Source organism: Gallinula chloropus, assembly GCF_964237585.1.
Source record: "Gallinula chloropus genome assembly, chromosome: 2".
NCBI classification, from domain to species: domain Eukaryota; kingdom Metazoa; phylum Chordata; class Aves; order Gruiformes; family Rallidae; genus Gallinula; species Gallinula chloropus.
Genome location: NC_140086.1, coordinates 113,882,404 through 113,909,727, shown reverse-complemented (window position 1 = coordinate 113,909,727; position 27,324 = coordinate 113,882,404). Strand labels below are relative to the sequence as shown.

At 42.4% G+C, this 27,324-nt stretch overlaps 1 protein-coding gene across 9 annotated transcripts in view; it reads left to right on the top strand.

The window, feature by feature from the left end:
- Positions 1-23,741, top strand: part of ARPP21 (cAMP regulated phosphoprotein 21) — a 202,026-nt gene extending 178,285 nt beyond the window's left edge. For all 9 annotated transcript variants that reach the window (XM_084260254.1, XM_084260257.1, XM_084260255.1 and 6 more), the window contains 2 exons: positions 21,575-21,726; positions 22,920-23,741. In XM_084260254.1, the coding sequence (XP_084116380.1) occupies positions 21,575-21,726; positions 22,920-23,177 (410 nt within the window). In that variant the 3' untranslated portion in view covers positions 23,178-23,741. The remainder of the gene's footprint in view (positions 1-21,574; positions 21,727-22,919) is intronic.
- The last annotated feature ends 3,583 nt before the right edge of the window (positions 23,742-27,324 follow it).

Genomic DNA, 27,324 nt, shown 5'->3' with positions numbered 1-27,324 from the left:
TTCTTGTTATAAAAGTTTGTTATATTGACATAACAGAAACTGAAAAATTGAACATAATATGGGGTAATTTTTCCTTTCATTTGAAGGGCAGCGACTGCAGAAAGACACTTCACAGTTACTAGGCTGTAAAAGCAGATGGTAAAATACTGGCTTTTACACAGTATTTACATTTTATGGCAGCTTTCAAGGACCACTCTCTTAGGCCTGGTAATCCCTCTACTATATCCCTTCAAGACCTAGGGAACATGTATGGAGCAATTCCAGTTTTCATGCTGAATTGTTGCTTGTGCTAACATAGTTGCTAGAGCCCTTGAGTAGAGCCATGGGTAGGTATTTATTAAACACCTAGGAAAAAGGAAAGGGGAAGGGGTGGGGGGAGGACACTACGTATCTCAGCAAGTTTCTGAGGAGTGTGGAGAAAATGGGGAAAGGGAGACAACAAGGAGCAGATGGCCAGAGCAGAGACCACCTTATCTCCTTCCCTTTCCATGGTGTTCTTTGCTTAGTCTTTGTTTGCAGACACTCATGAAATGGTAAGTCCATCACACTCACTGTGTTACAAGATGCTGGGTTTGGTTTTGTAATGAGATCTCGGAGGCCCATGAGACCATCCTTGTTTTCCCTCTGGAAGAAAAATGAACTGCCACTGCAGCAGCTAGGCTGGCTGCTGTGGCTGAGAGGCAGTGCAGTGCAGAGAATCTGGGAAGCTGTCAGAGGAGATGGAGCAGTAGTTTTCTAGTAAATAGGCTGCTCAGACAAAGAAACGTTTGCGCCTGCATGGAGTAGCCTTTCAGGGAAAATGTCCTGAAATACATTTTGAAGACTGCAACATAGAAATGGATTTTTGGGAAAGGGCAAGATTTGGAAGTCTGAAGAGTTTAATTTTCCAGGGAACAGGAGATAAAGTAAATGTTTGCTGGATTAGAGGACGAAATAAGCATTTTCTGGTCACTTTTATTGCTCCAGTTAATGGAAGGCTGTGAGGGTAACTTCGTTGATTCAGGATGACAAGCCACAGGCAGGTGGTGTGTTGGGGAACGGTATTCTTAACTTTATGTCAAGGAAATCAATCAGGGGCTGTGGTGATTACTGCTGCCTGCTACCCAGTTCGAAGTTGAGAGGGGAAAATCCCACCACTGCTTAGAGGTAAAGTTTAGCAGAATATTTCTAGTCTTTTGATAAAGTAGAAACTGATGGGATGCTTAAGCGTCAAATTTAAGTATACCTGAACGTATGGACAAGAAAAAGAAGGGGCAAGAGCAACTTCCCTTTTGCAGCTTCGATATTCAAGTTGTTACTGAAGAAACAACGCCACTCCCTTTCTTCTCCCTTGCCTGAAGAAATCTATTTCTGCCTTGTACTTCTATTAAGTGGTGTTAAAAAAAAAATCATAATTACAGTGTACTAAACTAATTCTTTTACACTCTATTGAGCTTAAAATAATGTTGAATCCATATTTCCATTAGCTAGCAATGAAAAAACTATTAAGAATAACACTTAACACACAATCGATTCAATTGCTGCAAATGTTTCTAAAGAAGAATGGTGCCGCAGAGCCATAAATAAATAGAAGCGATAGCCTGTACTATGCTGTAATGGCTCTACTACCCAGAATTTCAACTCAAGGGGAAAAAAAAAAAAGTTCTTTCTTCTAATCACTGGATTAGAGCTACAAAACAGATAGAAGGACAGGTTCAAAAAGTATCCAAGTTCTTCTGTCCCATAATGCTTTTGGCAAACTAGAAAAATAACTAGTAAGTTTTTCCACTTTTGCATCTTCTCCAAGTCTCCATTGTAGGGGAAGTGTTTACCTAGCCTACTTTCCAAGTATCAGTCTGTGCATGGGAGTGTTACATCATTCCAGTTACCGTGTCACTGGTGCATTTTTCATAGGGAGACTATAAATACAGAAACACAACTCTCTCAGGCATTTACTGGCATAAACTCAAGAAATTCCCAATTTGTACTAAAAAGTGATGTTAACTCCCTCTGTAAGTATGCAGTATATCTGAGGTCCTCAGGTTATATGGTAATGGGTGTCGTACAAATAGATAGATATTCATTATTACTTCCCAAGGGAATATTTTGGATTAAACAGAAGTTTAAAATGCCCACCAGAAACAAACTCTTTGTTAAATGTGCTTTATCTTTTGGAGATGAGCCGATTTCAGTATAATTGCTGATAAACTTCTTTCGATCCACAGGAAGATGTAACTTCTTTGACTGAGTCATTAATTTCTCTTGTTGCTCTTAATTTAGGAGCTTTAAAGGCACAGAAATTTGCTTTCTAGCGTGTCAAAATGGGAGGAATGTAATAATTGGAGGCAGATACAATTTGTTGGGCTGAGGTGGGTAATATGATGAGAAGAGTCTGCAGCCTGTTTCTCCATGGCATTGTCCAAGGACATGTTCTCTTCAGTGGATGCCCTCTGAAGTCCATGCGTACTGTAAAGTCAATCTTGGTCTGTGCTAGTATGTCATAAGGTAGAATTTAGGCTGAAGTGTCTTAAAATAATGTTTTCAATACTTTTGCAGTAGTAGAACCTTGATGTGGGCAGAAGACTTTGGCATTGTGCTTTTTCTATGCTCCTTTTTCCAGTGCTACTCCGAGCTATGGGTAGAGCATGGCTCTCACTGTGGATTTGAACTGGTGTGTGACCAGTGTACCCAGTAACTTGCTTCCTTCACAGAAGTGTGATGCAGGTTCCCAGCCTGGCCGTGGTGACCTCACTGTGGCCCAGTCCCCATCCCATTCTTCACAGCTGAACCACAGCAGCACTTGGGTGGCTTTTACCAGTCCCATTGAAGTCATGCAGCTGACAGGTGTGGGCAAGGGCTGTGGGAGGTTGTCAGCCTGTAGGTCTGCAACTCGTGGTTTGTTTCAGTGCCTGCAACCTGGAAGCAAGAGGCAATTATTTTGCAACTTTCGCCTAAAAGGTAGCATCTAAACTGTGACCTCCTGTGCCAAACTTTGTTCCAGAGCCAATTTGTAAATGCTCTGTATGTCAGCTTTAGCAGGGAAGTCTCAGTCACTCTTGCTGTTGTAACGTTATCTTCCAAAAAGCCAACAGAAATACAGCTTTGATGTGTTTCTTTAGGTGCTCAGATGCTGTTGCATGTGAGGTATTATCATGAAAACCACATTATCGCGGTGATTCAGGGCCTTTGGGCATCTGATGTTGTCAATTGCCTTCACTTCTTCCTGGTATGTAATTTATCACCGGCGTGGCCTACCCTGCTAAAACACACCCTTTGTGGGCAGAGGCGAAGCTAATACACTTTCAAAGTGTATTTGAATTGCTTCAATAAATCACAGCTGTCACTGTGAGCAGTTTTATCACTTGCCAGAATAATATGTTATCTTCATGCTTTATAGTCTTGATACTGTTCTGGACTTCTATTTGTGTACATTGTAATGCACCATAACTTATTTTATCAAACAAATTGGAGCAGTCGTAATTTTTACTTTATTTTTTTTAATGGAAGGTTTCTCTTGCCCTGTAAAGGAGACAACATTTTTATGGGATGTGTTTTATAGTTGTAATTATTATTTTTTTATTATGAAATAGCTCTAAGAGCACTTGCAGTTTATTTTCAATTTGTTAATTTTCATTCTTTTAAGCATTTTGTTCAGCTGGCATAGCTTTGTTTTGTAGCTCATCTCCTCTCCCACTCTGTTGCTTGGCAGGAAGAGGGGCTACACAGTCATCCAGGGCCGTGGAGTCTCTGCAGCGAGTGGGGCAGTGGGGGAGATACAGGAACCTTCTTGCCTTGTAGAGGTTTATTTGCTATCAGTGAAGAGTAATATCCACCAAACTAATCAGTTGTGTAGATCCAATATCAAAAACCTCCTCAAGTCCAGAAAGCGGTTGCAGACAGGCCTTCCTACCAGAGACCTGCAGGGGCAGCATAACGGGAAGCCATGAGCCGAAGGCATAACTAGTTCCTTCATTTGGGAATCCTTCCCCTGACTCGCAGAAAAGAGGCAGAAGCACAAGTGGCATGAGGGTTTGTCAGAGTTGCGATGTGGAGCTCAGGCACGGGCTAGCAAGAGGGAAAGTTGTGTCTTGGCAGCCAGGCCTCTTCTCCTGGGCAAGGACCAACTGTGCTCACACCGTCTGCCCGCTCGCTCCCTGTCTCAGGTATATTGGGTGGAACTGCTCCCATCCATCAGCTCGGCTGTCCCACCAGGAACAATCCTGATAATGTTACTGTAAGAAAAGACAGACACAAGCATGTCCATCGTATTTTTCTTCTCCTGACACAGCAGGAGAATTCTCAAGTGTGACCGGTGGCTGCTTCAGGACCTTGCTGTTACTTGGAAGCTCCTTGCAACAAGAGCCTCTCTCAGCTTGTCTTTCTCAGGGATGCTCTGACATTAAATACTCTGTTTCCAGGACAGCCAGTAAAATGACTGCTTTTTATGGCCAAGCCTAAAATACCAGTGAATATTTATGAACCAATTTGCTATGGCTTCTCCTATGATGGGGGAAAAAAGTGCTTTTCTTTTAATTGATGCAATAGCTCATTCCAGAATATGAGAACAAGGTCTATAAAGTAGTCAGGTTTTATAATTAGAAAATTATTTATTTGCAGCAGATATATTTGCTAAAATGTGAAGATTGTATTAATCTGGTTTTTAGCTTGAAGAAGTTATGCTAATTGTTTAAAATTGAACAACGGCTCTACTGTAAGTAAAATCCATAGGTATAGGTTGAGTTCCTTGTTGTGATGAGCAGCCTAAAGGTGTGACTTACATTTGTCCTTACTGTATTACAGAAGTTTGTGTTTATTCTCAAGGTTAGCACTTGGAATGAGCAGCGGTTGCCAAAGAACATTTTGCAGATGTGTTTGCAGATCCTGTGATTTTTCTCTTTTCAAAAATTTTAGCTACACAGACATTTTCTGCAGATCAGTTACTGCTTCAGAAATGCCTGTTGTCAGTTTTACATGGGAAGACATTTCTGGCAGCTGCTTGGCACTTTTACTTTCAGCAGCCCCAGAGGGAAGTGTATGAAATCAGTTACCCCATCCAGCAAGAAACACATATTTTAGCCTAAGCTCAGCTTGCCTGATGGTGCTTCATTAAATTCAGTTACTGTATATACAGGAATGCATATATACCCCTGCCCGCATGCATGTATCATTTCATAGGATCAGAGGAGCTAAGGATGGAGGGTACTTGTGTTTCTGTGAAAAAACACTAAGAAACCAAACCTGCTCTTCCCACAGAAAACATCTCTCTACCTTAGCTGAACTGGTAGATTCCTTTCAGCAAGCATTGCAAAGCCTTTGCAAACCCTTCCAGGTTAATTTCAGAATGCCCATTTGTAGTGGTTTGTTGGCAGATCTCTGATTTGCAGAGACCTGTGAGTGAAGACTTGTGGTCTGACAAATGATTCTTAATTACGTTCCTTTCCTCACCTTCCTGCCAGTATTGGCAGAGCTTGGGCTCTGGGAATTTGAGCCTACCCTTGCCAGGTGCTGACAGAAACAAACCAACAAATATCTTTTTTGGATCATGGTAAGGTTCTTCATCCAACTGAAAATTTTGCAAAGCTCTGTATGCAACTCAGCAAATTCAGCACTCAGAGGTCTCTTCATTCTCTATGACTATATGAACCACAACTTTATTGGAGACCATTTGTTTCTCCATTGACTTTATCAATTGAGTATATAGCACTTCTCAGAACTGTTTGATTTCAGAATGTCTCATGAAGCAGTCAACCCTCAAAGCCTTCACTTACAGATAAGAAAACAAATACACAGAAAGAAGTAGTAACTCACTCAGAGGGTACTATGCCCCAGGCAAGCAAAAGCCTATCAATATTTACAGTGTATGCAAGAAGCAGTTCTGCTGCCAGGTCTCAAATATACCTTGACCACACACACAGGTTGAACTTCAGTATTTATGCTGAGTTAAAGACTCTGTGCACTTACGGTCTTTACTGTGCATTCTCCATAGCTCTGAAAGTTTATCTAGCATTGCTCCTGAGTTCAGACTTTGCAAATACCTTTGGCCATGAAGACTGTAAATACAGCTTTGCTGGGGTTGCAGGCTATTAAAAGTGTGCTGTTTGGCAGCAAATGCTCCGTGGAAGCTCTGACCCAGTGATTCTGAGAGCAGACATCTCCCCAGAGAGACACACAGCAGACAAAGCACAAATATTCAGACGACTTTACTACATCTAAATTTGTGCTGTGTTTTGGGTTTTTTGCTAATGAAAGTGAAGTTTGCATCGTTTACAGTCACACAGTTGGAGATACCTTGAGGGAAGATAAAGGAGGTCGGGACTGATCCTCTGGGTCTCACAGTGTAAGTCTGCTTGCAACACTTTGCCTGACAGATCAGCCTTCTCAGGGCTGTTGAGCTAGTTGGGTTAATCAAAATATCCTCATGCAACGGTAACACTGCACCACCTTTAGTGGGGATTTTCCAACTCGCTAACATGCTCTCTAGTGAGAGCAGGGGATGAGCAAGGGCAGAGAGAGGTTTATTTCCACGTAGCTGAAATAAACTATGCTCTATCCAAATGTTTTGATGCCTGTTGGCCACAGGTCTGATTCCAGGTTTGCTTGAGCCCACGAAATACCACTGCTGGTGGAATGACATCTGCCCATGTCCCGACTACGCTGTCAGCCTGTTGGCCAACTCAGTGAGACTCAGGAATGAATGTAAAAACAAAGCAGTCTCTTCTGAAGCCATCTCTGTCTTCCCTCTCCCTTTTCTCCCACTCTGTTTGGGACAAGATTTCTTGGCACGCAGCTGTGCAGAGAAGCTTGCTGCTTGCTGCTGACAGTGTCGTATCTATTCATTTCTTTTGTGAATACGCAAGGAACTTGAGACCCCAGGTGTTAATACTCTGGTTTTTCAAAAGGGCCACTAGCCCCTTTTTAGAAGAGGCAAACATCCACCATGCATTCCCCATTTTTCTTTTTAAAAACCCCAACATAGTTTGTTTTATTCTGCCCACCCAATGCAAGAATTGAAGGTACATTTGCTTGTGATACAGAGATCGGCATGCTTTGCAAATTGAGCTGCCTGATGTATGAAAAGAATTTTTCTAACTGTATGAATGAGCTGTTTTGCAGATTCCTTAGCCAATTAGAACAAAATTGCCAAATTCCTTTGAAACGAGACAATCCCCTTGCCCTGACCGCCACCCTAAGGCAACCCAAAAGACGAAACATTGCCTATAGACAATTAAACTGTTCCATCTCATTTGAAACATTCTTTTAAATGTAAACTGAACACAATTTTTGAAGTCTTAGATATTGGGAGTGTTCTGTTTGAAATATCAAAAGGGAATGGTTTTACTTTTTCAGACATGTTTGGATTTTACTCATTCCCTCTTTTCTCAGATAAGTAATTTGGCCACAGGTGAAGCTAGCCAGGCACTAGAGTGACTACCTCCATAGATTTTGCTGTTCACTTCCTTCTACAAATGAAGTTTAGCTGGAAGATACAGCTTGGTTTTAGTGCATTGGGGGTTGGACCCGATGATCTCTTGAGGTCCCTTCCAACCCCTACAATTCTGTGATTCTGTGGTATGTTGCGTTTGTACCTATGGCAGAACTGCATTTGACATTTACATTTCTGTGGTGATACAGAATGGAAAGGATGCCTAGAATAGAGACTGATACAAGGTATGAGTAGATACTTTACGCGTCTTTTGCCTTGCACTTCAAGGGGTAATGGGAATGGAGAGTCTTAATGATAACGATAGCTTTAGTAGCAGAAAAGGCCTAACCCAATTTCTTTAACAGCACTTTTTAATTAACAAAGGCAAGAGAAGTTAATTAGGGTCTACTAGTAAACTAGAAAGGTTTTAATTGCAAGGTAAACACAACAGGGAGTGCTTTGTGCTTGTGCCGCAGCAGTGAAGTAGGTTAGGTTCTTCCCTGGTTGCTGTTTGTTTTATTATTTGCCAGTATGTCTTGGTACGCAGCCAATGCTTATTCTAATGGCACTTTGATACACATACGTATATGTGCATCTGGCCATGTGTGAATGAGGGCTCAATTGCATCCTGCCCCACTTCCCCGCTTGCGGATTAAGCAGTGGCTGTGCAAAAAGAGAGCCAAGAAGTGATTTGGTTTCACATATTGTGGACCTCAATTCTGTTGGAATGGGCACCTTTTTCCTTAGGTTAATCAACTATCTGCCTGGTCAAGTTTCTCAGAAGCCTTTTAAAGGATGCTGAGACTACATTGTGAATAAATGTGGCAGTATCTCTCCCATTGGAGATCCTGTCCTTTAAGGGGCTGAATTCCCTGGCCTCAGTCCAGAAGTGTCTTCAAGCCTGTAAATTACTGCGCTGAAATCAAGAAATTGGCTCATGCGCTTAAAAGTTAGAAAATGCTTAAAGGCTCCGCTTAATAGGGGCCAGAGCTATCATTATGTTGCAGGAGAGTGCTCCTTATGTGGTGCAAAGCTGGTTAAAGTTGATTGCTAACCCCAGCAGTATTTGAATTACGTTCTGCATGGATACACTTGGAAGAGACGAGATTTTTGCCGTTGGACCCATATGGGCAGACATATGCTCACCAGAGTCCCATTGGCTTCAGTATCGACCTTACGTCTGTTTGCATCTAGCCAAGGTATGTAGCCTGTAACTTGCTGTGCCCTTTACATTATAGGTAAATAAACAAACACAAGTCCTTTTGCCCAGTGATTTGATACATTAACCTATAGGCATATACAGAAGCAGCGGGGAGGAAGAACACCATCAGGCTGTGGCCTTGCCTTTGTTGCAGATGCTGTTTACAGTTGGTGTTGTGTTTGTGAAAACCCTTCTTGAGGCTGAGACACAAAACAAAGCCCATCTTTTGCAAGGCTGGAGTTCATTAGTGACAATTTGTGGTGCTCGCAGTTGTTTACTCTGTTCTGCGCTCAGTAAAGTTCAGCAAGTACAGTGAGCAGTGCAGCACCAGCACGCTGCTGTCTTCCTCCAGTACGTAGGATGTGGACAGGAGCATGGACCTGAAGCTGCATGGAAGCAAACAGCACGGCAGAAGCAGTGAGAACACATGGACCATCATCTCTGTGAACGTGCTGGTGAGCAGCAGCCTGCCTGAGTGCTCCCTGCTCAGGATGGGGCTCTAAGCACTGTTGCTCTCTCGGGCAGCACACAGAGGTTTTGGTTTATTTTCATGAAAAGCTTTATGCAGTGCTGCTGGGTTTTGTCTGGGCAAGTTATTTCTCTTGGGTGCTTATTTTTCCATCTCCAGCTGTCCTGTCCATTCAGGAATGCTCCATCTTCAGCTCAGGGACTGCCGCTATTCCTTGTAGTGTGGACAGTAGCTGGCATGGTGGAAATTCACCCTCGGGCTTGTGCTTATAGATACTTCACCAATATCAAGAGCTAAGTTAGAGATCAATACATGGGGAATCAGCAGGTGTTAAGTTATTCAGGGGCAATCCAGAAAATCAAATCAGTGTAATGTGGAGATCAATCTGCTCAAATTCAGTGTATCAGGAAGTTCACAGCTTGCACGGAAAATCTGATCCTGTTGGTTTTGTGTTTGTTGGGTTTTTTGGATCACACTCTTGCTTGGGTGGCTAGCTGTCCCACAGCACATGGTTCTTTGGGATCTGCTAACAAAACCAATGAATATTGCAAAAAATTGTTACTCTGTGACCAGGAAATGTTCTGCATAGCAGAATGCACGCAGACACAGGTACACAAAAGGAATATTGCCCAGGGTACTAATGAGCTATGTTGGCTTTCCATACATGCTTCCATCCTGCTCTATGTGTGAAGGCTTAACCCACCTCCTGCTTTGCCTTGCATTCAGCACAGAGCAGTTGTGCACACCCAGTTCGTGCAGCCCAGATGATGATCAATAGCTTGGATGGGTCCCTTCCTGTATCTTGAGCCCTCTCACTTGTGCCTGCAGGTACTTTGGGCTGGAAATAACAGCTATAAGTCCACTGTTCTTCAAAAAGCCACTGGAGAGAATGATCATATTGCCACCTCACCCAGGTGAAGAAATCATTCCCATGCAATCACAAAGAAATGTCTCTGTAGTGACTTATCCTGAGTTGATGTTACTTGACTGCTTTCATTATTTATACGAACTCTCCTGGGCAGCCCTGTACTGGGTTGCTGCATCACTCAATCTGGAGCTGTCACGTGCCCTGCATCCCGCTGTTGAAGCGGGTGGTTAGGTTTGAGTTTAGTGGTTGTAGCAAATGGGCAAAGGTTTAACATTTTTAGCTATTTTGTCTGATATTTGTTCCCACTGAGACAGATACATGTGTGTGTATGCATGTGTACACCTGCATAAGTTAGTGCCAATTTTTTTTTTTAAATAAAGGTTTGAATTTATACCAGTGAATAAATATATGTAAGTTTGCACTGGCTACAGCACTGATATTCCTGCCCTGAACTACCATTTCAGGAAGTTACCATTTCATATGAAAATATTCCCATGTGAAGATGAATAAATTGGTAACAAAGGTTACATTATGCAATTCTGTGAAGTACAGTTTTCTGTGTAGAGAGATGAGAAAAGAGCTGTTTATTCTTGCAGTTTTCATAGAACCATAGAATGGTTTGGATTGGAAGACACCTTAAAGTTCATCAAGTTCCAACCTCCCTGCCATAGGCAGGGACATCTCTCACTAGACCATGCTGATCAAAGACCCTATCCAACCTGGCCTTGAACACTGCCAGGGAGGTGGAAGCCACAGCTTCTCTGGGCAGCCTGTGCCAGTGCCTCACCACTCTCACAGTGATATTTTTTTTCCTAATATCCAATCTAAATCTACCCCCTTTCAATTTAAAACCATTCCCCCTCATCCTGTCACTACATGCCCTTCTAAAAAGTCCATCTCCAGCTTTCCTGTAGGACCCCTTCAGGTACTGGAAGGCTGCTGTAAGATCTCCTGGGATTTCATCCAAAGCTATTTTTTTGGTTGTGGATTTTTTTTTCTGAAAAGAATAGCAATAAGACAGTTAATCATGTGCTTAATTTCATCACAGTTCACTGTGGATCTTGGCTTTAAAGAAAATTCACGTTTTCCACAAGAATGCATGGACACCATCTCTCTGAGTTCAGCAGAATCCTGACCGTAATGTTATGTAGTCACTCAAAATTAAAACTCTTACAGTGCTTTGCTGGCAAGGGCATCTCTCTAGATGCCACTTTTCAATGTAAGGCAAGACCTACAGTGCGCCATATGCTAAAGGAATCTTGCTGTCAGCACTAATGATCTTTCACATTGGCATTTTAGCTGTATATTTAAATATTCCATAAAGGGGAGTTGCAGCAGACAACAGCAGTGTAACGGTCTATGGCTGTAGTAAGGGCTGTAACTGGACTTGCATGTCTTTTGGTCTTTAAGCCGTCAAGCTCTCTTAAGAGCAAGCCATAACTTCTCTGTAATGTTCTCTTGGCCTGTCCACAGGTCTGCATTAGCTCTCATTAGCATCAGGGGCCGGGAGCAGAAGTATTACACTTGTTTTTTTCCCTAGCCCTGTTTGCGACTTTGCTAATGTCACAAGAACCGTGCACCAACTTGCAATGTGTTCCTTCAGTGCCTTAGCTCTGTGGGGATGAGAAGGCTTCACCCCTCTCAGAATAATATTTGCCAGGTCCCCACAGGCACCTCAGCTGGCATTTTTTACACCGCTCCAGTGTAAACCCTTGCTTGTCATACTGGCCAAAGGGAAATGCTTCCAAAGCCCATCTCCCTAGAGATGGGGAGATGGTCTCCAATAAAAATGGTCTCCCAATAAAATGCAGAAGCCTCAGATTACCAAAACAGCTGCACATGCTTTGTCTGGGTTAATGCATTTAAGTCAGGCTCTGGGGTCTGGGCAAGTGCCAAGATCCTGGATCAGCTGCTTTACCAGAATTACGCTGCTGTAATGGAGCCGTGCATTATTGTGTTGCAATTATTTTGGCTTGCAGCTGGCTGTTCCCTCTATATTTTTACTGAAGTGAGATAAAAGGATTTTGTCTCAAAAATAGAATTTTCTTTTCTATATCTTATGGAAGCTTTGTGTTATATACCGTGTCTGCAAGAGGTGCTTCTCCTTTTATCTTCAGATATATCTTTAAGGAGAAGAGCAAAACAATTTGTGTCATAGTTTTTGAAGAACGGGAACGGTGCTAAGTGGTCTCAAAATATAGAATAAAAATGTCTTTAAAAGGGAATAAAATAGGCGATTAAAGTGTCATATAACATGGTTTTAGGTTCTGATCAAGAACAGGTTTATTTTCAGCGTCAACTAGTAGCAAGTCATTCTTCAAGCTGTCCCTATAATTTAGAAATTCTTTGTGTAGTGAAGTAAATGAATAGATCCAGATTTTAAACTGAAGAAAAAAATATTTCCCCAACCTTGAATCTCCTATATTCGTATCCATTCAAGCTCTCTTTGATGCCTGTTTATATACATTTCTTGTCAAATAACAGCTCTCTCAGGTTCTTCGGTTGATAGCAAAAAGTAAACTGAATGCAATCGTTTATCTTTGAACTGTTCAACTGTGCCCTTCTTCATGTTCTTGTTAATAATGCCAGGTCTCCCAAGAGCACTCTCACGCAATTTTATCACATAAGCTTTTTGTTTGACCTTACCTGCTGTTCCCTGGGAACATAGCAAGGGGAGGGGGGTGCAAAAAAGCCAAAATGCCAGCCTGCCTTAATTAAAATTTTAGTCTCAGAAGATGTTACAGTATGTGATTTCATTAGGTATGTAATGAAAGCATTTAATCATACCTCTTATTTGTCTGGACCTTTTTACTTGGTAGTAATGTCACCGAGTTTTAAACCAGCTCTCCTAAAGTGTGGAAAAGTAACTGAGGGCTGGGTATGCATATTTAGGTGATTCATAAATTTATCATATCCATGATTTTGTCTGTTTGCCATTAAGGTGGTTGCTCAAATGATAAAGTGGAAGGCTCTCAATAACAGTTCAGTGCTCCTTGCAAACACATTTTTCCCCAGCGGGACTGCGGGCATGCGTATAAACGGCTCGTCTCCAGCAGTTGGAACTTGAGGTCATAGAAAAAGGGTAAAAGAATGGATGTTTTTTTGATATGTAAGAAGCTCTGTATCTCATGTGTGATACGCGGTGTTACTTTCATCATTTCTCATTGGCATAATCTCTACCACCACAACAGGAGGTTTTCTGCCACCCGGATGAGGCCATTCCTTTTATGCAGTGGCTGTCAGTGCACAAAGCACTCTCTCTTACCTTTTGTAAAGATACATGTTATTCTGATTTATAAAGGATGAGCAGTTAAAAAATAGGTTTGTGAGGCTCTGATCCCACACGTCTTTTAACTGGGAAGGTTTCCACTGCTAGGGAAATTGTGTTACTCTCCTAACTTTTCCCATTTTATTAGCAGCAGAGAAGTGCCCTCCATTGGCAGCAGTGTCTTGAGTAGCAGAACATGAAACCATCCATGCTTCACGTGCTTTCTGCTTTTGGTTTCTTTGAGCCCCTAGGTAATATCAGGATTTCATGTAAGTTTGGTTTGGGGTTTTTCATGAAGAATGAAAGAGTGTCCTCTTTCATTCTTCATGAAAAACCTTCATGAAAAAGCTTCAGCTACATAAGACAGGTCCTGCTCTGGCAGTTGGAGAGAACTACCCAGATGGGGGATTTCAGGGCTGTTATCCACAAAAAACAAAAGAAGTCATGTGTATTGGAGTATTTTCATCAGCATAGGTTGCTCTGAAATCATGCAAAATTGTAGCAAATTTCTAAATTTGATTTCTTCTTCTGAAGCTGGGTAAAGGTATTGTTGCACTATTGATTTTGTGGGATTTCTAATTTTTTAAACCAGCGAGAAGTAAGAGGGGTGGGGAAAACAAGCTGTCTTTGGACCAGTATCTTTCTTCTTGTGGTAGTAAGGCTGACTGGCTCATATCTCCGATGCGTATACATCTTGCTGAGTTCCTTAATGCAGGTGAATACAGCTCTTTCTCTGTGGGTCTGCCAACAAATGTGGCTGTTGGTCTGTTACCAGGTTTGTGAAGCATGAATGTGCTCATAGCAAAGCCACAGCAAACGTAGGGACCAGGGAGCTACAATTCTGGCAGGAGTCCGTTCCAGCCCCTACAATTCTGTGATTCTTTGAGTTAAGTTCAAAATCCTGCAGTTTTATAACCCCAGCTCTGCAGAGAATTATTTGAGTTGCTGTCATTTTAATCAGTTTAGGAATATATTTACTGCGCTGTGTGTTTTCTGTGAACATAACTGGAGTGCCATTAGCTAAAAATTGTTTTGATCTTGCACGACTTGAAAACATCGATGTCATTAGTTGTAAATTTTGACCAAAACCCACAACAACAACCTAGCGTAATACCCCATGCTTCCTCCAGCAAGCTGTACTGCTGGAACAGGATGTGCTTTGACCTGAAGTGAAAGAAGTCAAGCTCGAAGTCACTTAGGTGAAAAGGCTTCTCTTGTTTTGGGGGGGTCTGAGCCTGCGATGTGCCGTGGGGAAGGCGTCTGTATATTGCTGTGGGTTTTGGCACGTGTGCTGTGCTACATGTGCTGTAAGCCACCTCATACCTCCAAGTTACCTGTTGCTTCTTAAGACTCCATTATTTCAGGCATAGGTATCCTTGTTTTTTCCTTTGTATGTGTGTGAAAACTAAATGACGTAATTTCAGAGTCTTCTGTTTTGAGGGGGAAGGGGATGAATTTAGCATTAAGCTCTTACATGTTTGACCTTTTAGCTGACATGGTATCCAGTTCACACCGAGAAATTATCTCCGATTTCTTCAACTGGAACAGAAAGCTCAAATATCTTACTAGGTCAAGACATTTTTATGTGTATTGCAGTGAGAAAGCAGACGCGGTGGGAGTGGATTGATCAACTGCAGCAGATTTGGTTTGCAGTATGCCTTGGATTTTAAAGCCAACTACAAAATTGTTTACAAAGTGTTTTGGATTCCAGCTACATGAGATGCAATTTAAATCTTCATAACTCACAGAGAAAATGACACACCAGCAGGGAGACATTAATTAGTGTGTCTTCTGCGGGAGTCTTCCAAACTGCAGACACTTTGGGGTGAGGCTTAAATCAAAATCAGCTTAAATTTATTGCTTAATTTTATGTTTTCCGTGAGACTTTTAGTCCTCCATCTGCAGTGAAACTGGCCAGGTAATGACCTGTGTAATGAAACACACACCCCAAATTTCTTCAGCAGCCACCCAAATCTAATGGGTAACGTGGGAAGCCAGTCTGAGCACAGCACCATGGAGCAGCACTGCTCTACAGTGAGCAGTATACAGGGAGAGGTGTTAGGACGTTCACATAGGAGGTAAAACATCTGATTGCATTCCAATACTTTAGGACCTCAGATGAGGAAAGGAACATTGGCAGGAGGGGCTGGTGGATCTCTGTAGCAGAGCGGGCTTTGTTCTGGCTGTTAGAAGCCTCCTGCCTCAAATTCCTGCTCCCAGTTGTGCTGGGAAGGGCTTTCAGTATACACCTCCCACAGTTTGGCCAGCTGTCCTCACGCAGGGTTCTCCAGCCTGGCTTCCTTTCCTTGTATTTTGCAGATAGCATTTAGGGTCTGCTTGAGAATCTAAAGCTTCTTTGTGTCAAGACACAAGTGTTTGATCTTGCTAAACTTCTTTCCTCGTTTTCTTTCTTCCTTCTAGTTTTGCTGGTACTTTGGGATGAACCAGCTTAGAGCTTTTGGCAAGTGAACAAGGTGGCAAAAACTTTACCAAATTTACTAATGTGTGCATGACTGAACTGTGCTTTTACAATGATATTTTTCCTTCTCTGATTAGTAACTTCTTATGGGTCTTGTAAGTTTCTACGATTATAGAGTAAAAGCTGCATCCAGCCATTTTAATACCTTACCAGGAGCTTATTGTAAAAAGTGAAGGAAAATGCAGCCTAGAGAAATTGTGGGAATAGATACCCATCCTGTTCTTCAGCTTATAAAATCTACTGAAATGAACTGTGTGTCATTGCAATATGTGATCTGAGGGAGGGAGATCTGGGAAGATGATCCTGTCTCACACGCGAAAGATTAGTCCTTTTTTCCTGGAAGACAGGAAAAGTGTTAGGAGCTAACTGGCTAACATTTTCATTAAGTATTTCAGGTCTGGAACGTGTGATATAATGCTCTGAATAATACTGGACACAGAGCACACACTAATCTTATCTTTATTCCCAGAACTTCTTATTAAACTGATTAATATCTTCTATGAAGCTGTCCATCCTCATTTTAGAGGTTTCTGGTGATAGCAAACATGCTTCCTCTCTGGCTTAATTGCCCCCTTGTTACTTAGAGGGTCTGCTGAAACTTTGAATTTCATTTCTAATCTACAGTTCTAGGTTTATCTTCAACCATGTAATTTTATTACACCATGTTTGATTCTGTTCAAGATCTACTTACCAGCATATACCTCTGCATCTTTTGAATAAATTTAGCAGTGTGGGCTCGTTAGGTCTCCCAGAAAAAGGTGCAATTTCTGACCCCAGATGATTTTTGTAGCTCTCTTCCCATCTCTCTTCTCTTACCAGTCTTGGGCAGTCTTCTGCAAATGTAAGTCCCTGAAGCGAGCACAGCACTTGGGACTGGGTGCAGAATCTGCTGCTACCCCATTTTTAGTGCATCACAGAGTATTCCCTTGTGTCTGTACATGGAGGTTGGTGCTCGCTCCCTTTGTTTTTCCATGGGAGCTCAAATTCAGTCCCTCCCCGGTGCTCCTGTGGCAGCTGCCTCAGAGGGTGAGCTGGTCTGTCCTGGGGGCATAGGACAGTGGGAAGGCACTGCGGAGCAGGCAGGAGCATGACCAGATTTGTGTAGCTTTGTGTCCAGCACAGTTGGACCCACTGAAGTTTTCCTTTTGAATTTATTCTGGGGTTTGCTGCGGCGTGTTGCCGAGGTTCCTGCATTTTGGGTTCGCTGGTGGCAATGGCTTGGCCTCTCCTGGCACTACACTGAGTGAAGCGGGAAGGGAGAAGATGAGCTCTCAGATCACTTCACATCAAAGCCACCGTGAATTTATGCATTTGCATCAGATGGGCTTAGATGCAAGGACTCTGCTCAAGTGGTAGGAATACAATAAGGTTTGCAGTTCAGGGACTGGTGCCAGACTGCAACACTTGTCAGCTGAAGAGCTGATTACTCTTTACCCGGAGGGCTGATACACGTGTTACAAAGCTATCTTGCTAATAGATGCTTCACGTCTAACATGAGCAATGAAACAGTCCCTCCAAACATGGATGTGCCGTTCGTGAAGGATGTATGCTGAGGCCAGGAGAGTGCCAAACATGCTTTAATTACGGCTCTGGCTGATGTTGCTGGCAGAGGTGTAAGACCACCGTGTCTTGTCTTTTGAGCTCCGTAGCCTCATTAAGGAATTAAAACATTTGTGGGCCTTTCACGCAGTCTTTCTCCCCCTGGGATGTTTAAGTTAGCTGACTGTCAGCGTGGTGATGCAGGCTGCAAAGGTTCAGAGAATTACCTTGATGGTATGACAGCCTCTTCCATTTCGACTGCAATCCAAGGCTCATTTTTCCTCTGAGGCGTTCATTGAAATTCTGTGCACGATTTGTTCTTCTGGTTGTTTAACAATGTCTCTCATGTTTGCCCTGATTTAAAAAATCCTCCTTTGTAGCAGAGATAACATAGAGCAGGATGATATAATTGCAGTAAAGAGGCCCTGGAGCTTGCAGTAATAGGATGGTTCATCTGATGTGTACTGCCATTAGAAAATAACCCACGTATGTACGTTCCCAGGGGACAGTAAAGAGGCTTTTAAGGATTACACTTTATGTAGTATGAAAGCTAATGAGCAAAAGAGCAAGTATGAAGAAAACTATTGCCGCAGAAAGCATGGTGCCACTTCCTGTTCTCGCTTGTTTCCTGACACCTATGTAGCTCCAAAACATCCATCTCTGCCCAGTGGTGCATGGCTTTTCATGCATTACCATCACTTCCCAAGACTTTTGAGAACAATGCATTGTTTTCATTTCACTGAAAAATAAATAGCGTGTCAGAAGCATGGCAGAGCTGAGGATTGAAGCTGCTGTGTGTGCAAAAAATAAGTAATGGGGGTGGGGAGGATAGTGATCCCTGATAGTCTGTGCCCTCAAAAAAAAAAAAAAAATTGCTGTGATGACATAATTTAATGAACAATGCTGAAAGGTTGATTTGTTATGACTGTCAGTTACGTGGAACTTCCATTCTCCCACCTCCATTTTTAGCCTTGCCAGTGCGCAAAGCCGTGTGAAGGTGCACGGTGAACACTGACGGATCCGTGTCAAATGCTGCATGGCATGCAGAGTCAGACTTGCAGAATTTGGGCTGCGGAGGCAGGAAATTCAGAGCAGCTGGTTTCTGATATTATTAAACAAGTTCTTGTTCAGATGGATTGCCACATTGAATGACAGTTTCTTCCCCTTGCGTTCGTATTTAAACAGAAGCTGTCTAGCAGAACGAACTTGGGCCTCTTTGTTTTTTTACCACCCTTTTCACTTATAGAGCTGCTTGTAGGCAAACTAATTTGCCTTTTAATAGTCTGCACACTCTCTGCACTGCTGGAGGATACTTTTTCACCTTACCAGATTTGTATGTTGAACGGAATGCATGGACTCGCATCTTTCTTCACCTATTTAGCGTAGTAAAGGGTCAGACTTTGCTGTCAGGTAAAGAGGCATAGCTTTACTTGAGTTGCAGAGCTTAGAGGATGCTGGATTTTGACCAAATACTGTACTGAGGTTCTGCAGCAAGGTCTGACATCCGTAACTTCATTGTATTCCAAAGGGCAGTGATGATAAAAAAGAAGTCCATGAGGTGTATATAAGGGAGAGATAACAGCCAGCATCTTTGTGAAGATACATCAGGACAGTAATCTCCTTAAACATCCCAGTTTCCATCCACATGTCAAGGAGCAAATGGTCCAGAGACCACAGTACTTCCTTCTGGACCAAAGAGGTGACTACATTTCCCTTTACAGCAAAGAAGTTTCATGAGACAATGAGATAATTAATACTTCTTTACTCCCATCTAATTGCATTAGAAGTGCGTTAGGGTGCATATGGCGCATTTATCTGCTTGTATTGAGGCCCTCTCTGTGTCATCAAGTGTGTTGTAAAGGCCTCACCGAGGGAGTAGGAAAGGGGTCTTCTCACTTTCAAGGGTGTGAGCAGGATTCTGCACGTTGGGACAAGGGTGAGGGGTGAACAGGCCCTGTGGGCAGGAGAAATTGCTGAGGTCCTCGAAGAATAGTAAGATTGCTAAAATAATAATCCATAGCCTAGTGGACCCCAGCTCTTCTTAACCTGTCACCTTTTTGTATTCCCGCACCTAAGCGTGGAGCGTGTTTGTGTCGTGTACTAAGCAGTGTTTGCTAGTACGGAGATTTCCAGGGCAATAGCCCCATGAGGTGATGCTTACACACTCAGTGTAATCGTGTCTCTGTTGGACAGTGAATTTGTTGTATTTGGAGAATCTGGAACGCCAAGTTGAGGTGGAGAGACAGCTAGCTCTATGCTCAAACGTACACACCAGAGTATCATCAATAGTTGGGAATGTGATTGTATTTACTGGAGATAACAGAGGGGGTTCTCTCAACCCCATTGGTGTCTGTCTCTGCAGAGCACCAGTCCACTGCTCTCTGCCAGGGCATCTTGGTCCAAATCTGTGAGCCCAGATCCGATATTTGATTGCATTCCCCAACTTATCATCACTTGATCCCTGGTCCACCATCAATCTTTCATTTGTTACAACATCTGGGACTAGCTTTGATGACCCTAAAGTGAGATGAATTACTGTTGCTGCTTCTGCTGTCAGTTGACTCCCCTCTGCTTAAAGTCCCAGTCATGCAAATACTGGAATAGGAGGCCTAATTTTTTTTTATTTCTGTCCTTTCTCCCCCTCCCCCAACTCCCCTGTAATTGGTATATGAGAGCAGAAGAGGACTTGCAATTTTATTATTGCTGTATAAGCCTTCTGTAAACTCAGTTACAGCACTTCTGATGTTGGTAATTTTTGTGACTAAAAATATGCTGACACTCTGTTTGTGCATAGGAAAAGAGTAAATTTGAATGTATAATAATGTGGTGCATTTGGGAGATGTTTGATGCTATATCCCAGCCAAGTTAATCACTCATGGAATTACTTTTTTTTTTATTATTATTATTTTGCTCATTTGACTGGAGACATTAATCTCGTATCTGTGGAAAGGCATCTTTAATGCCAAAAAAATTGATCAGACATACCCAATATTTCTCTGGCATCACCAAAGATTTTGAAGGAAAGCGATCAGTTGACATTAGACCAGCAGAAACAGAGATACTCATTACTTTATTTCTCTTACGTAATGAGGAAATACCCAGGTGATGATTTCCAATTCGTGAAGTATATTGAACTGTGTACTGTGTTCATGAATATAAATTGAGCAAACGTGACACGCATTTTTCATACAGAAATACTGCGGCGCTGCTCCTCCTGGTAACTCTTTGCCTGAAACACTCTTATTCCGAGAGCATCGCTGTGGAGTTAGTAGTGCGCTGCGTAACCGGGCGTTAAGGAAATGCGAGTGCTAAAGGACGCAGGGTGTCTTAAAGAGAAATTGTTCTTAGGTTCATAACAACTGTGGCTGGCTGCATTCATCAAGGACAGGATCTTCCTGCATCTTCCTTTCCTTTCCTGCTTTTTTCCGTGAAATCCTTCATCTCTAAACAGCGCTGTCACCCAGACAGACCACTTCCACCCGGTGAGGCTCATTCTCAGGCTGGAATCATGTGGCTGCTAAGCAGCGCACCACTTCCCAACCATGCTTCTGCCCCATTAGCAGCTCCGCCCTCTAGATCATCCAGGCTTTGGCCATTTCTCCATTAGTCCTAAAGGAGCCACCCCAGCAGAAAACCTGCAGTGTTGTGGTGACTTTGGTCTTGAAACAGAAGCACCAACTTCTCATCCCTGTGCCCTCACTTGTGTGTCAGCAGAGTTCCCACTGACCAACGGGAAGGACAAGACACTTCCTAATTTATCATTTTCTTCTTTAGCCAGATATGAAGTTAGTAGGGTAGAATATGACCCTTAATACGCTGTGATCATATAAAAAGCCTTGCAAGTAGGAGCCAGTGTGTATACAGATATCCTCCTTGATTAAATAAAGCCTCCTCTGTTTACACTGTGCTAGGGAGCTGCAGTACAGGAAAGGTAAGAGAGTAAGGTAAGAAACGTGAAAGAGAACTTCCAGATTAGACTGTGAAGGCCAAATACTGGTGTCCTTGAAGCTGGTGGGAGTTTTGCCTCTGAGGGAGTAGCCAGAAGGCCAGGACCACCCTGTGTCCATTCAGGGCTTTACAGGGCATCCCTTGGGGTGGTCTCTGCCACAGGGCTAAAGAGCATGAGGAAAGTACGCTGCCCGTGTGTGTTAGCCTGCCAGGACCACCAAACTCACAGCACTCATTTATTCCCCTTCAATTTTCACTTCCAGCAATGCTTCTCTAGAAATCGAGCAACGTTCTGACAACCACAAGGAGAAGCGATGACATCATTTGCTGTTCCTTAAAACAGTTTTAATTTTACCCCTAAAAGCGACAAAGTATTTGAAGCTGTCTTTTCTTCTTCCAGGTTATCAGCCTGTCCTGCCGAACCAGCAGCAGGGGTTCCAGGGTCTCATGGGAATGCAGCAGCCGCCCCAAAGCCAGAACCTGATGAATAATCAACAGGGAAATCAGGTGCAAGGCATGATGGTGCAGTATCCAGCCATGTCGTCTTATCAGGTATCGGGAGCTGTAAGGAAAGATTCCTTTTCTCAGAGAGTGTGTGGTTGGATTAAGGTTTTGTATTGCAGAATGGTGTTTATTACTTCGTTCGGACAGTGTGTGGCAGGAGGCCTCCTGATGAGTACAGTTCTAAGTCAAACTGGTTTCCTGTTTACGTATTCTTAGAATTCCTGATTTTCATTCTGAATAGGTAATACTTGAAATGAACTATTTATTACAGCCTGCAGCATGGGTAAAATGTCAGAAAGGATGAAGGAATTCTACTTCTTCCTGTAAAGAATATTAATTTAAAAAAAAAAAAAAAGAAAAAAGACAGAACATTGTCCTTTTTTGGGGTTTTTTTTTTGGGTTGGGTTTTTTTTGCCAGCGCAGTATTGTTTATTGTAATGAAGTCGAGGGCTTTGTCTGATTCAGTTAAAAATTACTCATCTGTGGAGACTTCTGCCAAGGATCTCACCATGTTTTCATGTCTTCTTTAAAAAGATGTAGCCAGATAGATCTTTGGTTATTGGGTTTTAGGGAGAGGGAAGGCAGGGGCTTGATTTTTTTTAGCAAGTCCTTAAATTACCCAGAGTTACTTCCCCAACTTTATGCCTGCTTTCTATGAGATACACCGCTAGCCCTTGCAAGGTGGCCTGTGCTTGTATTTTCTTCTTGTCCCTCTGGAAAGTTAAAAAAACTAAACAAGATCTAATTCATTTTAATAGATTGCACAGATTCAGCAGGCATTCACCTTTTCCCTCAGCTTCCCTGAAAACATTACAGAAACCCAGATGGAAATGGGGGAATTGCTCGAGGGTAAAATTTTCCCCCTCCATCTTCAGAACTGCTATATCGAAAATGTGTTTTAAAGGTTAATGATCAAGTTAAAGGTTTAGACCTTTTAGGTGGTGTAGGTATACCAGGGTTGAGCCTTCCGTTTGCAGTGATCCCAGAAATTCATACTCAGCTAGATCATGACAGACCCGCTTCCTAGACCCAGGAGTAGAGGGTTTTCTCATTAACCCTTCTCTAACAAAGAAAAGCCTTGGGCACAAGAACAGTTCTGAGCAGCAGAAAGTGACATGTTCTCTCAGAACATCTTGTATGTTCAAATTCAGCTAGAAGAAAGTTAGGGATGCTTGGGACCTACTTGAATTTGCTTAGTAATGACTCTTTTTTTTCCTATGTTTCACCACATTCGTACCTAGGTGCCAATGACCCAGGGTTCTCAAGGATTGCCGCAACAATCATATCAACAACCAATCATGCTACCTAATCAATCAGGTCAAGGAACACTTACAGCCACTGGAATGCCTGTCTACTGTAATGTCATACCTCCTGCCCCACAGAACAACCTACGGTTGATTGCCCCACACTGCCCCTCCAATAACGTTCCAGTTATTTCTGCCAGCTGCAGGACAAACTGTGCGAGCATTAATAATGCAGGGTGGCAGGTCAAGTACTGACACTGTGGCTTAGTGTGGATATACGAGGATAGCGGTGCATTATTTGACAAATAACTCATGGCCTTCAAAGGAAGAGGATCACAACAGGATAATCAGTTGAGGACATAAGTACTGACTATGCTCAAGTGATTTGCTGCTGGAAAAATCTGTAAAAAAAAAAAAGAAGTAAAATAAAATAAATTTTGAAAAAAAAAAATGTTTGCTGGTTAATGGTGCATATTTTTGTCATGTCTGCTAGGTATGCCTTTATAGCTTAGCTAGTGACATGAATTCATTGAGGTAAGATTTTTTCCTACCACTGAACACCACTGTGTAGATTGTAATATCCCCGATTCGGATTAGTTTTGTACTTTGTGTTGAGTTTGTGAAGCTAAAAGTATTTAAAAATATAATAAAATCACATTGTACCAAAGCTGTAATGGAAATGAAAAATTGAAGACAAAAAAAAGAATTACTGAATGGAAGGAATAATTTATATACACTATAGAGTTTTTTTATGGATATATACTGTATTGTAGTGCTTAATCACAATAAAGCTATTTGACCTTATGGAGAAAGGTCATGTTTCTACCACCTGCTTGGTCTCCTCTCTGTTTCTGAGTGAGTGAACTCCCCTTTGTTTCTGTGTTGTCTTGTTTCAGGGGAAGCTAAGGGGAAATGATGCTCAATGGGCTTAGCATGCAGTACCATAAACAGCTAAACACGCTTAGAAATAGTAGTGTAGACACACAGAAAGCGATCAGTGAGCGATGGACTGGAGTGATGTACAGTATCATCTTAAACTAAGCTTGTGCATCTCCAATCCAAAGGACCAGTAATATCACAAACATAATGTGCCACAGCTACAAGCCTCTATCAGCTAACTTAGACCTCTTCAAGAGGCCAACCAGCAGCTGCATGTAAGACGACCTACATGTCCTATGATATCCCATCCATTGGCTGGAAGATCACTTTACTACTGAAGTAGCAACCATGGCAGTTACTCTGCTGTAGAGGTGCTCTACCCAATTATTGCTATTTGCAGCACTAAGATGACAACTCCAGAATCTTGTCCATCATGTTAAAGTAGTGGGGATGAACAATATCTTAGGGTTATTGGCTCTTAAAACATGCAGCACAGTGGTTTGCCAGAAATTTTTAGAATCCTTTTTTGAATTCCTGTGGCATTGCTTGTTATTATATCCATGTTCACTTGGATTCCCAGCTTGTTCTGATAAATTATTCTTCATTCATAAATGCTGCATGGAGTTCCTCACTCTGCTTCAGTGATGACAGCATTCAAGTAGCAAATGTGTTTACCAGACAAAAGCCTGTGTTGATTTCCACTTAAACTGCATTTTTTTAATCAGTTTTGAACACGTTTAAAATAGGTAGGAGTTGAACCCCCCAGAAAAATGTCTATGCATCATGAAAACGCCAGAGATCCTTCTGTGCCTAAAATTTATGTGTGTCATAGTATGATTTAGATAGACTCAAGGTGACAGCAGCCTACTCTGTCTGTCCTTGACTGTTAAAGTTTTTATTTTTCCCTTTAAGAGGGGTAGCATTCCTGTGGAAGCAGGAAATGGAAGGGCTGCAACCTGTGTTTTAAACAATTTAATTTTTTTTTCAATACAATAAATCAATACCTTCCTGTGTCAAATCTTTCTCTTATTTTATACACATGTGTCTTAGAAGTATGAAATTCCTACTGAATCCAGTCTTGCAGGATCATAAGAAAGCCAAACACTGAATTTTATATGGTGTAATCACGATGCATTTGCTGAGAGACAGTCAAGAACATGAGCAGGTAAGTAGACATGATCCGCTCTTCAATTAGAGGTGAAATTCCTTTGGAAAACATACTGATTGATTATTTTTGTCCTATTTTAAACCAACATACTGCATTTGGATTTTGCCTGTGACCCTGAGCTCTCATTTCAGATGACCTGCATTTCACAGCCTATTTCTTTTTAATGTTTCATATGCTATGGGGGTTTCTCTCCTCACATTGTTACAGTTACACATAATGGGGTTTGCTGAATGACTGGTGTCTGAATGAATGGCTCTCCTCTGTCAAGGCTCCTGAGTTCCATGGGAAGGACCCACAGGTGACACTACGTAGGACGGGTTGTATGTAGCCTGTAGCCCAGCTGAATGAGCAGGGAGGGGGGACAAATCTCCATGTGAAGAGACCCTTTGGTAATTGTTATATTCAGGTCCTGTTTCTTCTTTTCCCTGAAGCACTACTGTTACTGTATTGATCTTCCTTCTTGTCAGGGAAATATGGATGAACTGCCTGGTCTTAAAAAAAAAGATCAAATCTGTTTTCAGCATCACAGGTCAATGGTAAGCTGGACTGGAGATACTCTCAGTAGCTATGGGGAAGGGAGTCAAAAAGCAAATCCTAAGAATCTTGCTTCTATAAAGAGAGACTCTTGTCAAGACTTCAATGCCACTCTTGGTCGTGTCCTTTGATGAACAGCATTATCCCATGGCAGACTGTGGCCACAAGTTCCCATGATTTACCTGTCTCCAGCCAGCCAGTGACTGGCTGGTGCAGAACACGTACGTAGCTGTGGGAGCAGGTGACCTCTCAGCCTTGCAGCAGCAGCAATTACTTGCATGTTAATGAGACTTCTCATACACAACTGAGCAGTTTCAGGAGGAGGTCACAGCTACCCACCCCGATGGATGTAGGATGGCCTACTTCCTGATTGTCTCCCTCTCCATGGAGTTTGAATCTCCTTAGGCGTATGGGGGAACTGAATGTGATCTCCCTCAGCTAGGAAGAATGCTCTAATTATTAATGTATTATGGACATGGGGGACACACCTCACAGGGCGGTGCACATGTTTGCGTTATCTTGGAAGAATGTATTTGTAGACAAGTAATGCTGCTCCTATATCAAGTGACACACTTTTTTTAAATCACAATATGTTTTTTAATCATACAATATTTTTAAGCCTTTCCCCTAATCCTTTCGTTCATTGATAAAAATATTCCAAGCAGGATTGCTTGTCCGCCTTCTGTTATTAAACCAGAGATGTTTCAGCATTGGCAGAAGGTGAGGAGAAGGCAAAAAGAAGTGACCTGCAACTACGTATAACAAAAATGGGTAGGTGAAGCTCAGCTTTCTTTTCTCTATCCTTTGTTATACTTTGTAGGCAGTCTTCATAAGAGGGATGCTGTCAGACACACCTGGCCAAGCGTAGGAACTAAATTCAAACAAATCAGTCACCTTAAAATCAGAGCCCACCTTGTAGCAGTGAAATAATTTACAGGACATGCTCCTTTCTTGAGGAAAAGTTGCTCTGTCACAGTGTGCTTGTTTTTCCCTAGTCTTCCCCTGTAATTTGGCAGGGTCAGGCAACTGCTCATGTGGTGCTGGGGACTGTTCATTGCATTTTTCCCTTTACCTGCTGCATACTTGCTTTGGGAATTGTATATTGCTTCCTCCTTTTGTATATTCTGAAGCTGATAGAGTTCTCACAAGGCCCTGCACATACTTAATTTGCCACTTTTTTTTTAATATTTCACTGAGAAACTAAAGAGGCTGAATTATCCTGAATTAAGCTGACTGCACCAGTGACACTGATTGATAGGCATTTTGGATGAATCTAATTCATTTGGACTATAATTTGAAGAGACTATACATCCTAACAGAAGCCGATGCCATTTGCTATTGTTTTGCCCTTTGTGCTGCCCAAGAAATCAATGATTTCCTTCTGAAAAGGTATTCCCTTTTTGAATAGTTCTGTGTGAATAGCTTCCTGTGCTGAAGCATGACCCCATACCTTATCCCAGCACCAAGGAAGGAAGCTGCAGCATGCCCGGATCGTCTTGCTCTCTGCCCCGTTAGGTGCTATTTAGTGTAGGGACCAGTCCTGGCAGGGCCATTGGGTGCTTCAATGTGGTTGTGTTGCTGTCATTCCCAAAAGCGATGTTCAATGCCCTTTCAGCCCACCCATTCACAAGGCTGTGGAGCTGTGGCACGTGTTGCCCTTTGGGCTAACTGTGGAGAAATCAGTTTCCTCCCTTAACACTAACTCTCCAGTGTGGAGAGTGATGCCTGCTCAGAGCTGGGAGCTTGGGTCTCCCAGATCTTCTCTCTTGACTGGAAAGCACAGAGACTATGATAGAATCATAGAATGGTCTGGGTTGGAAG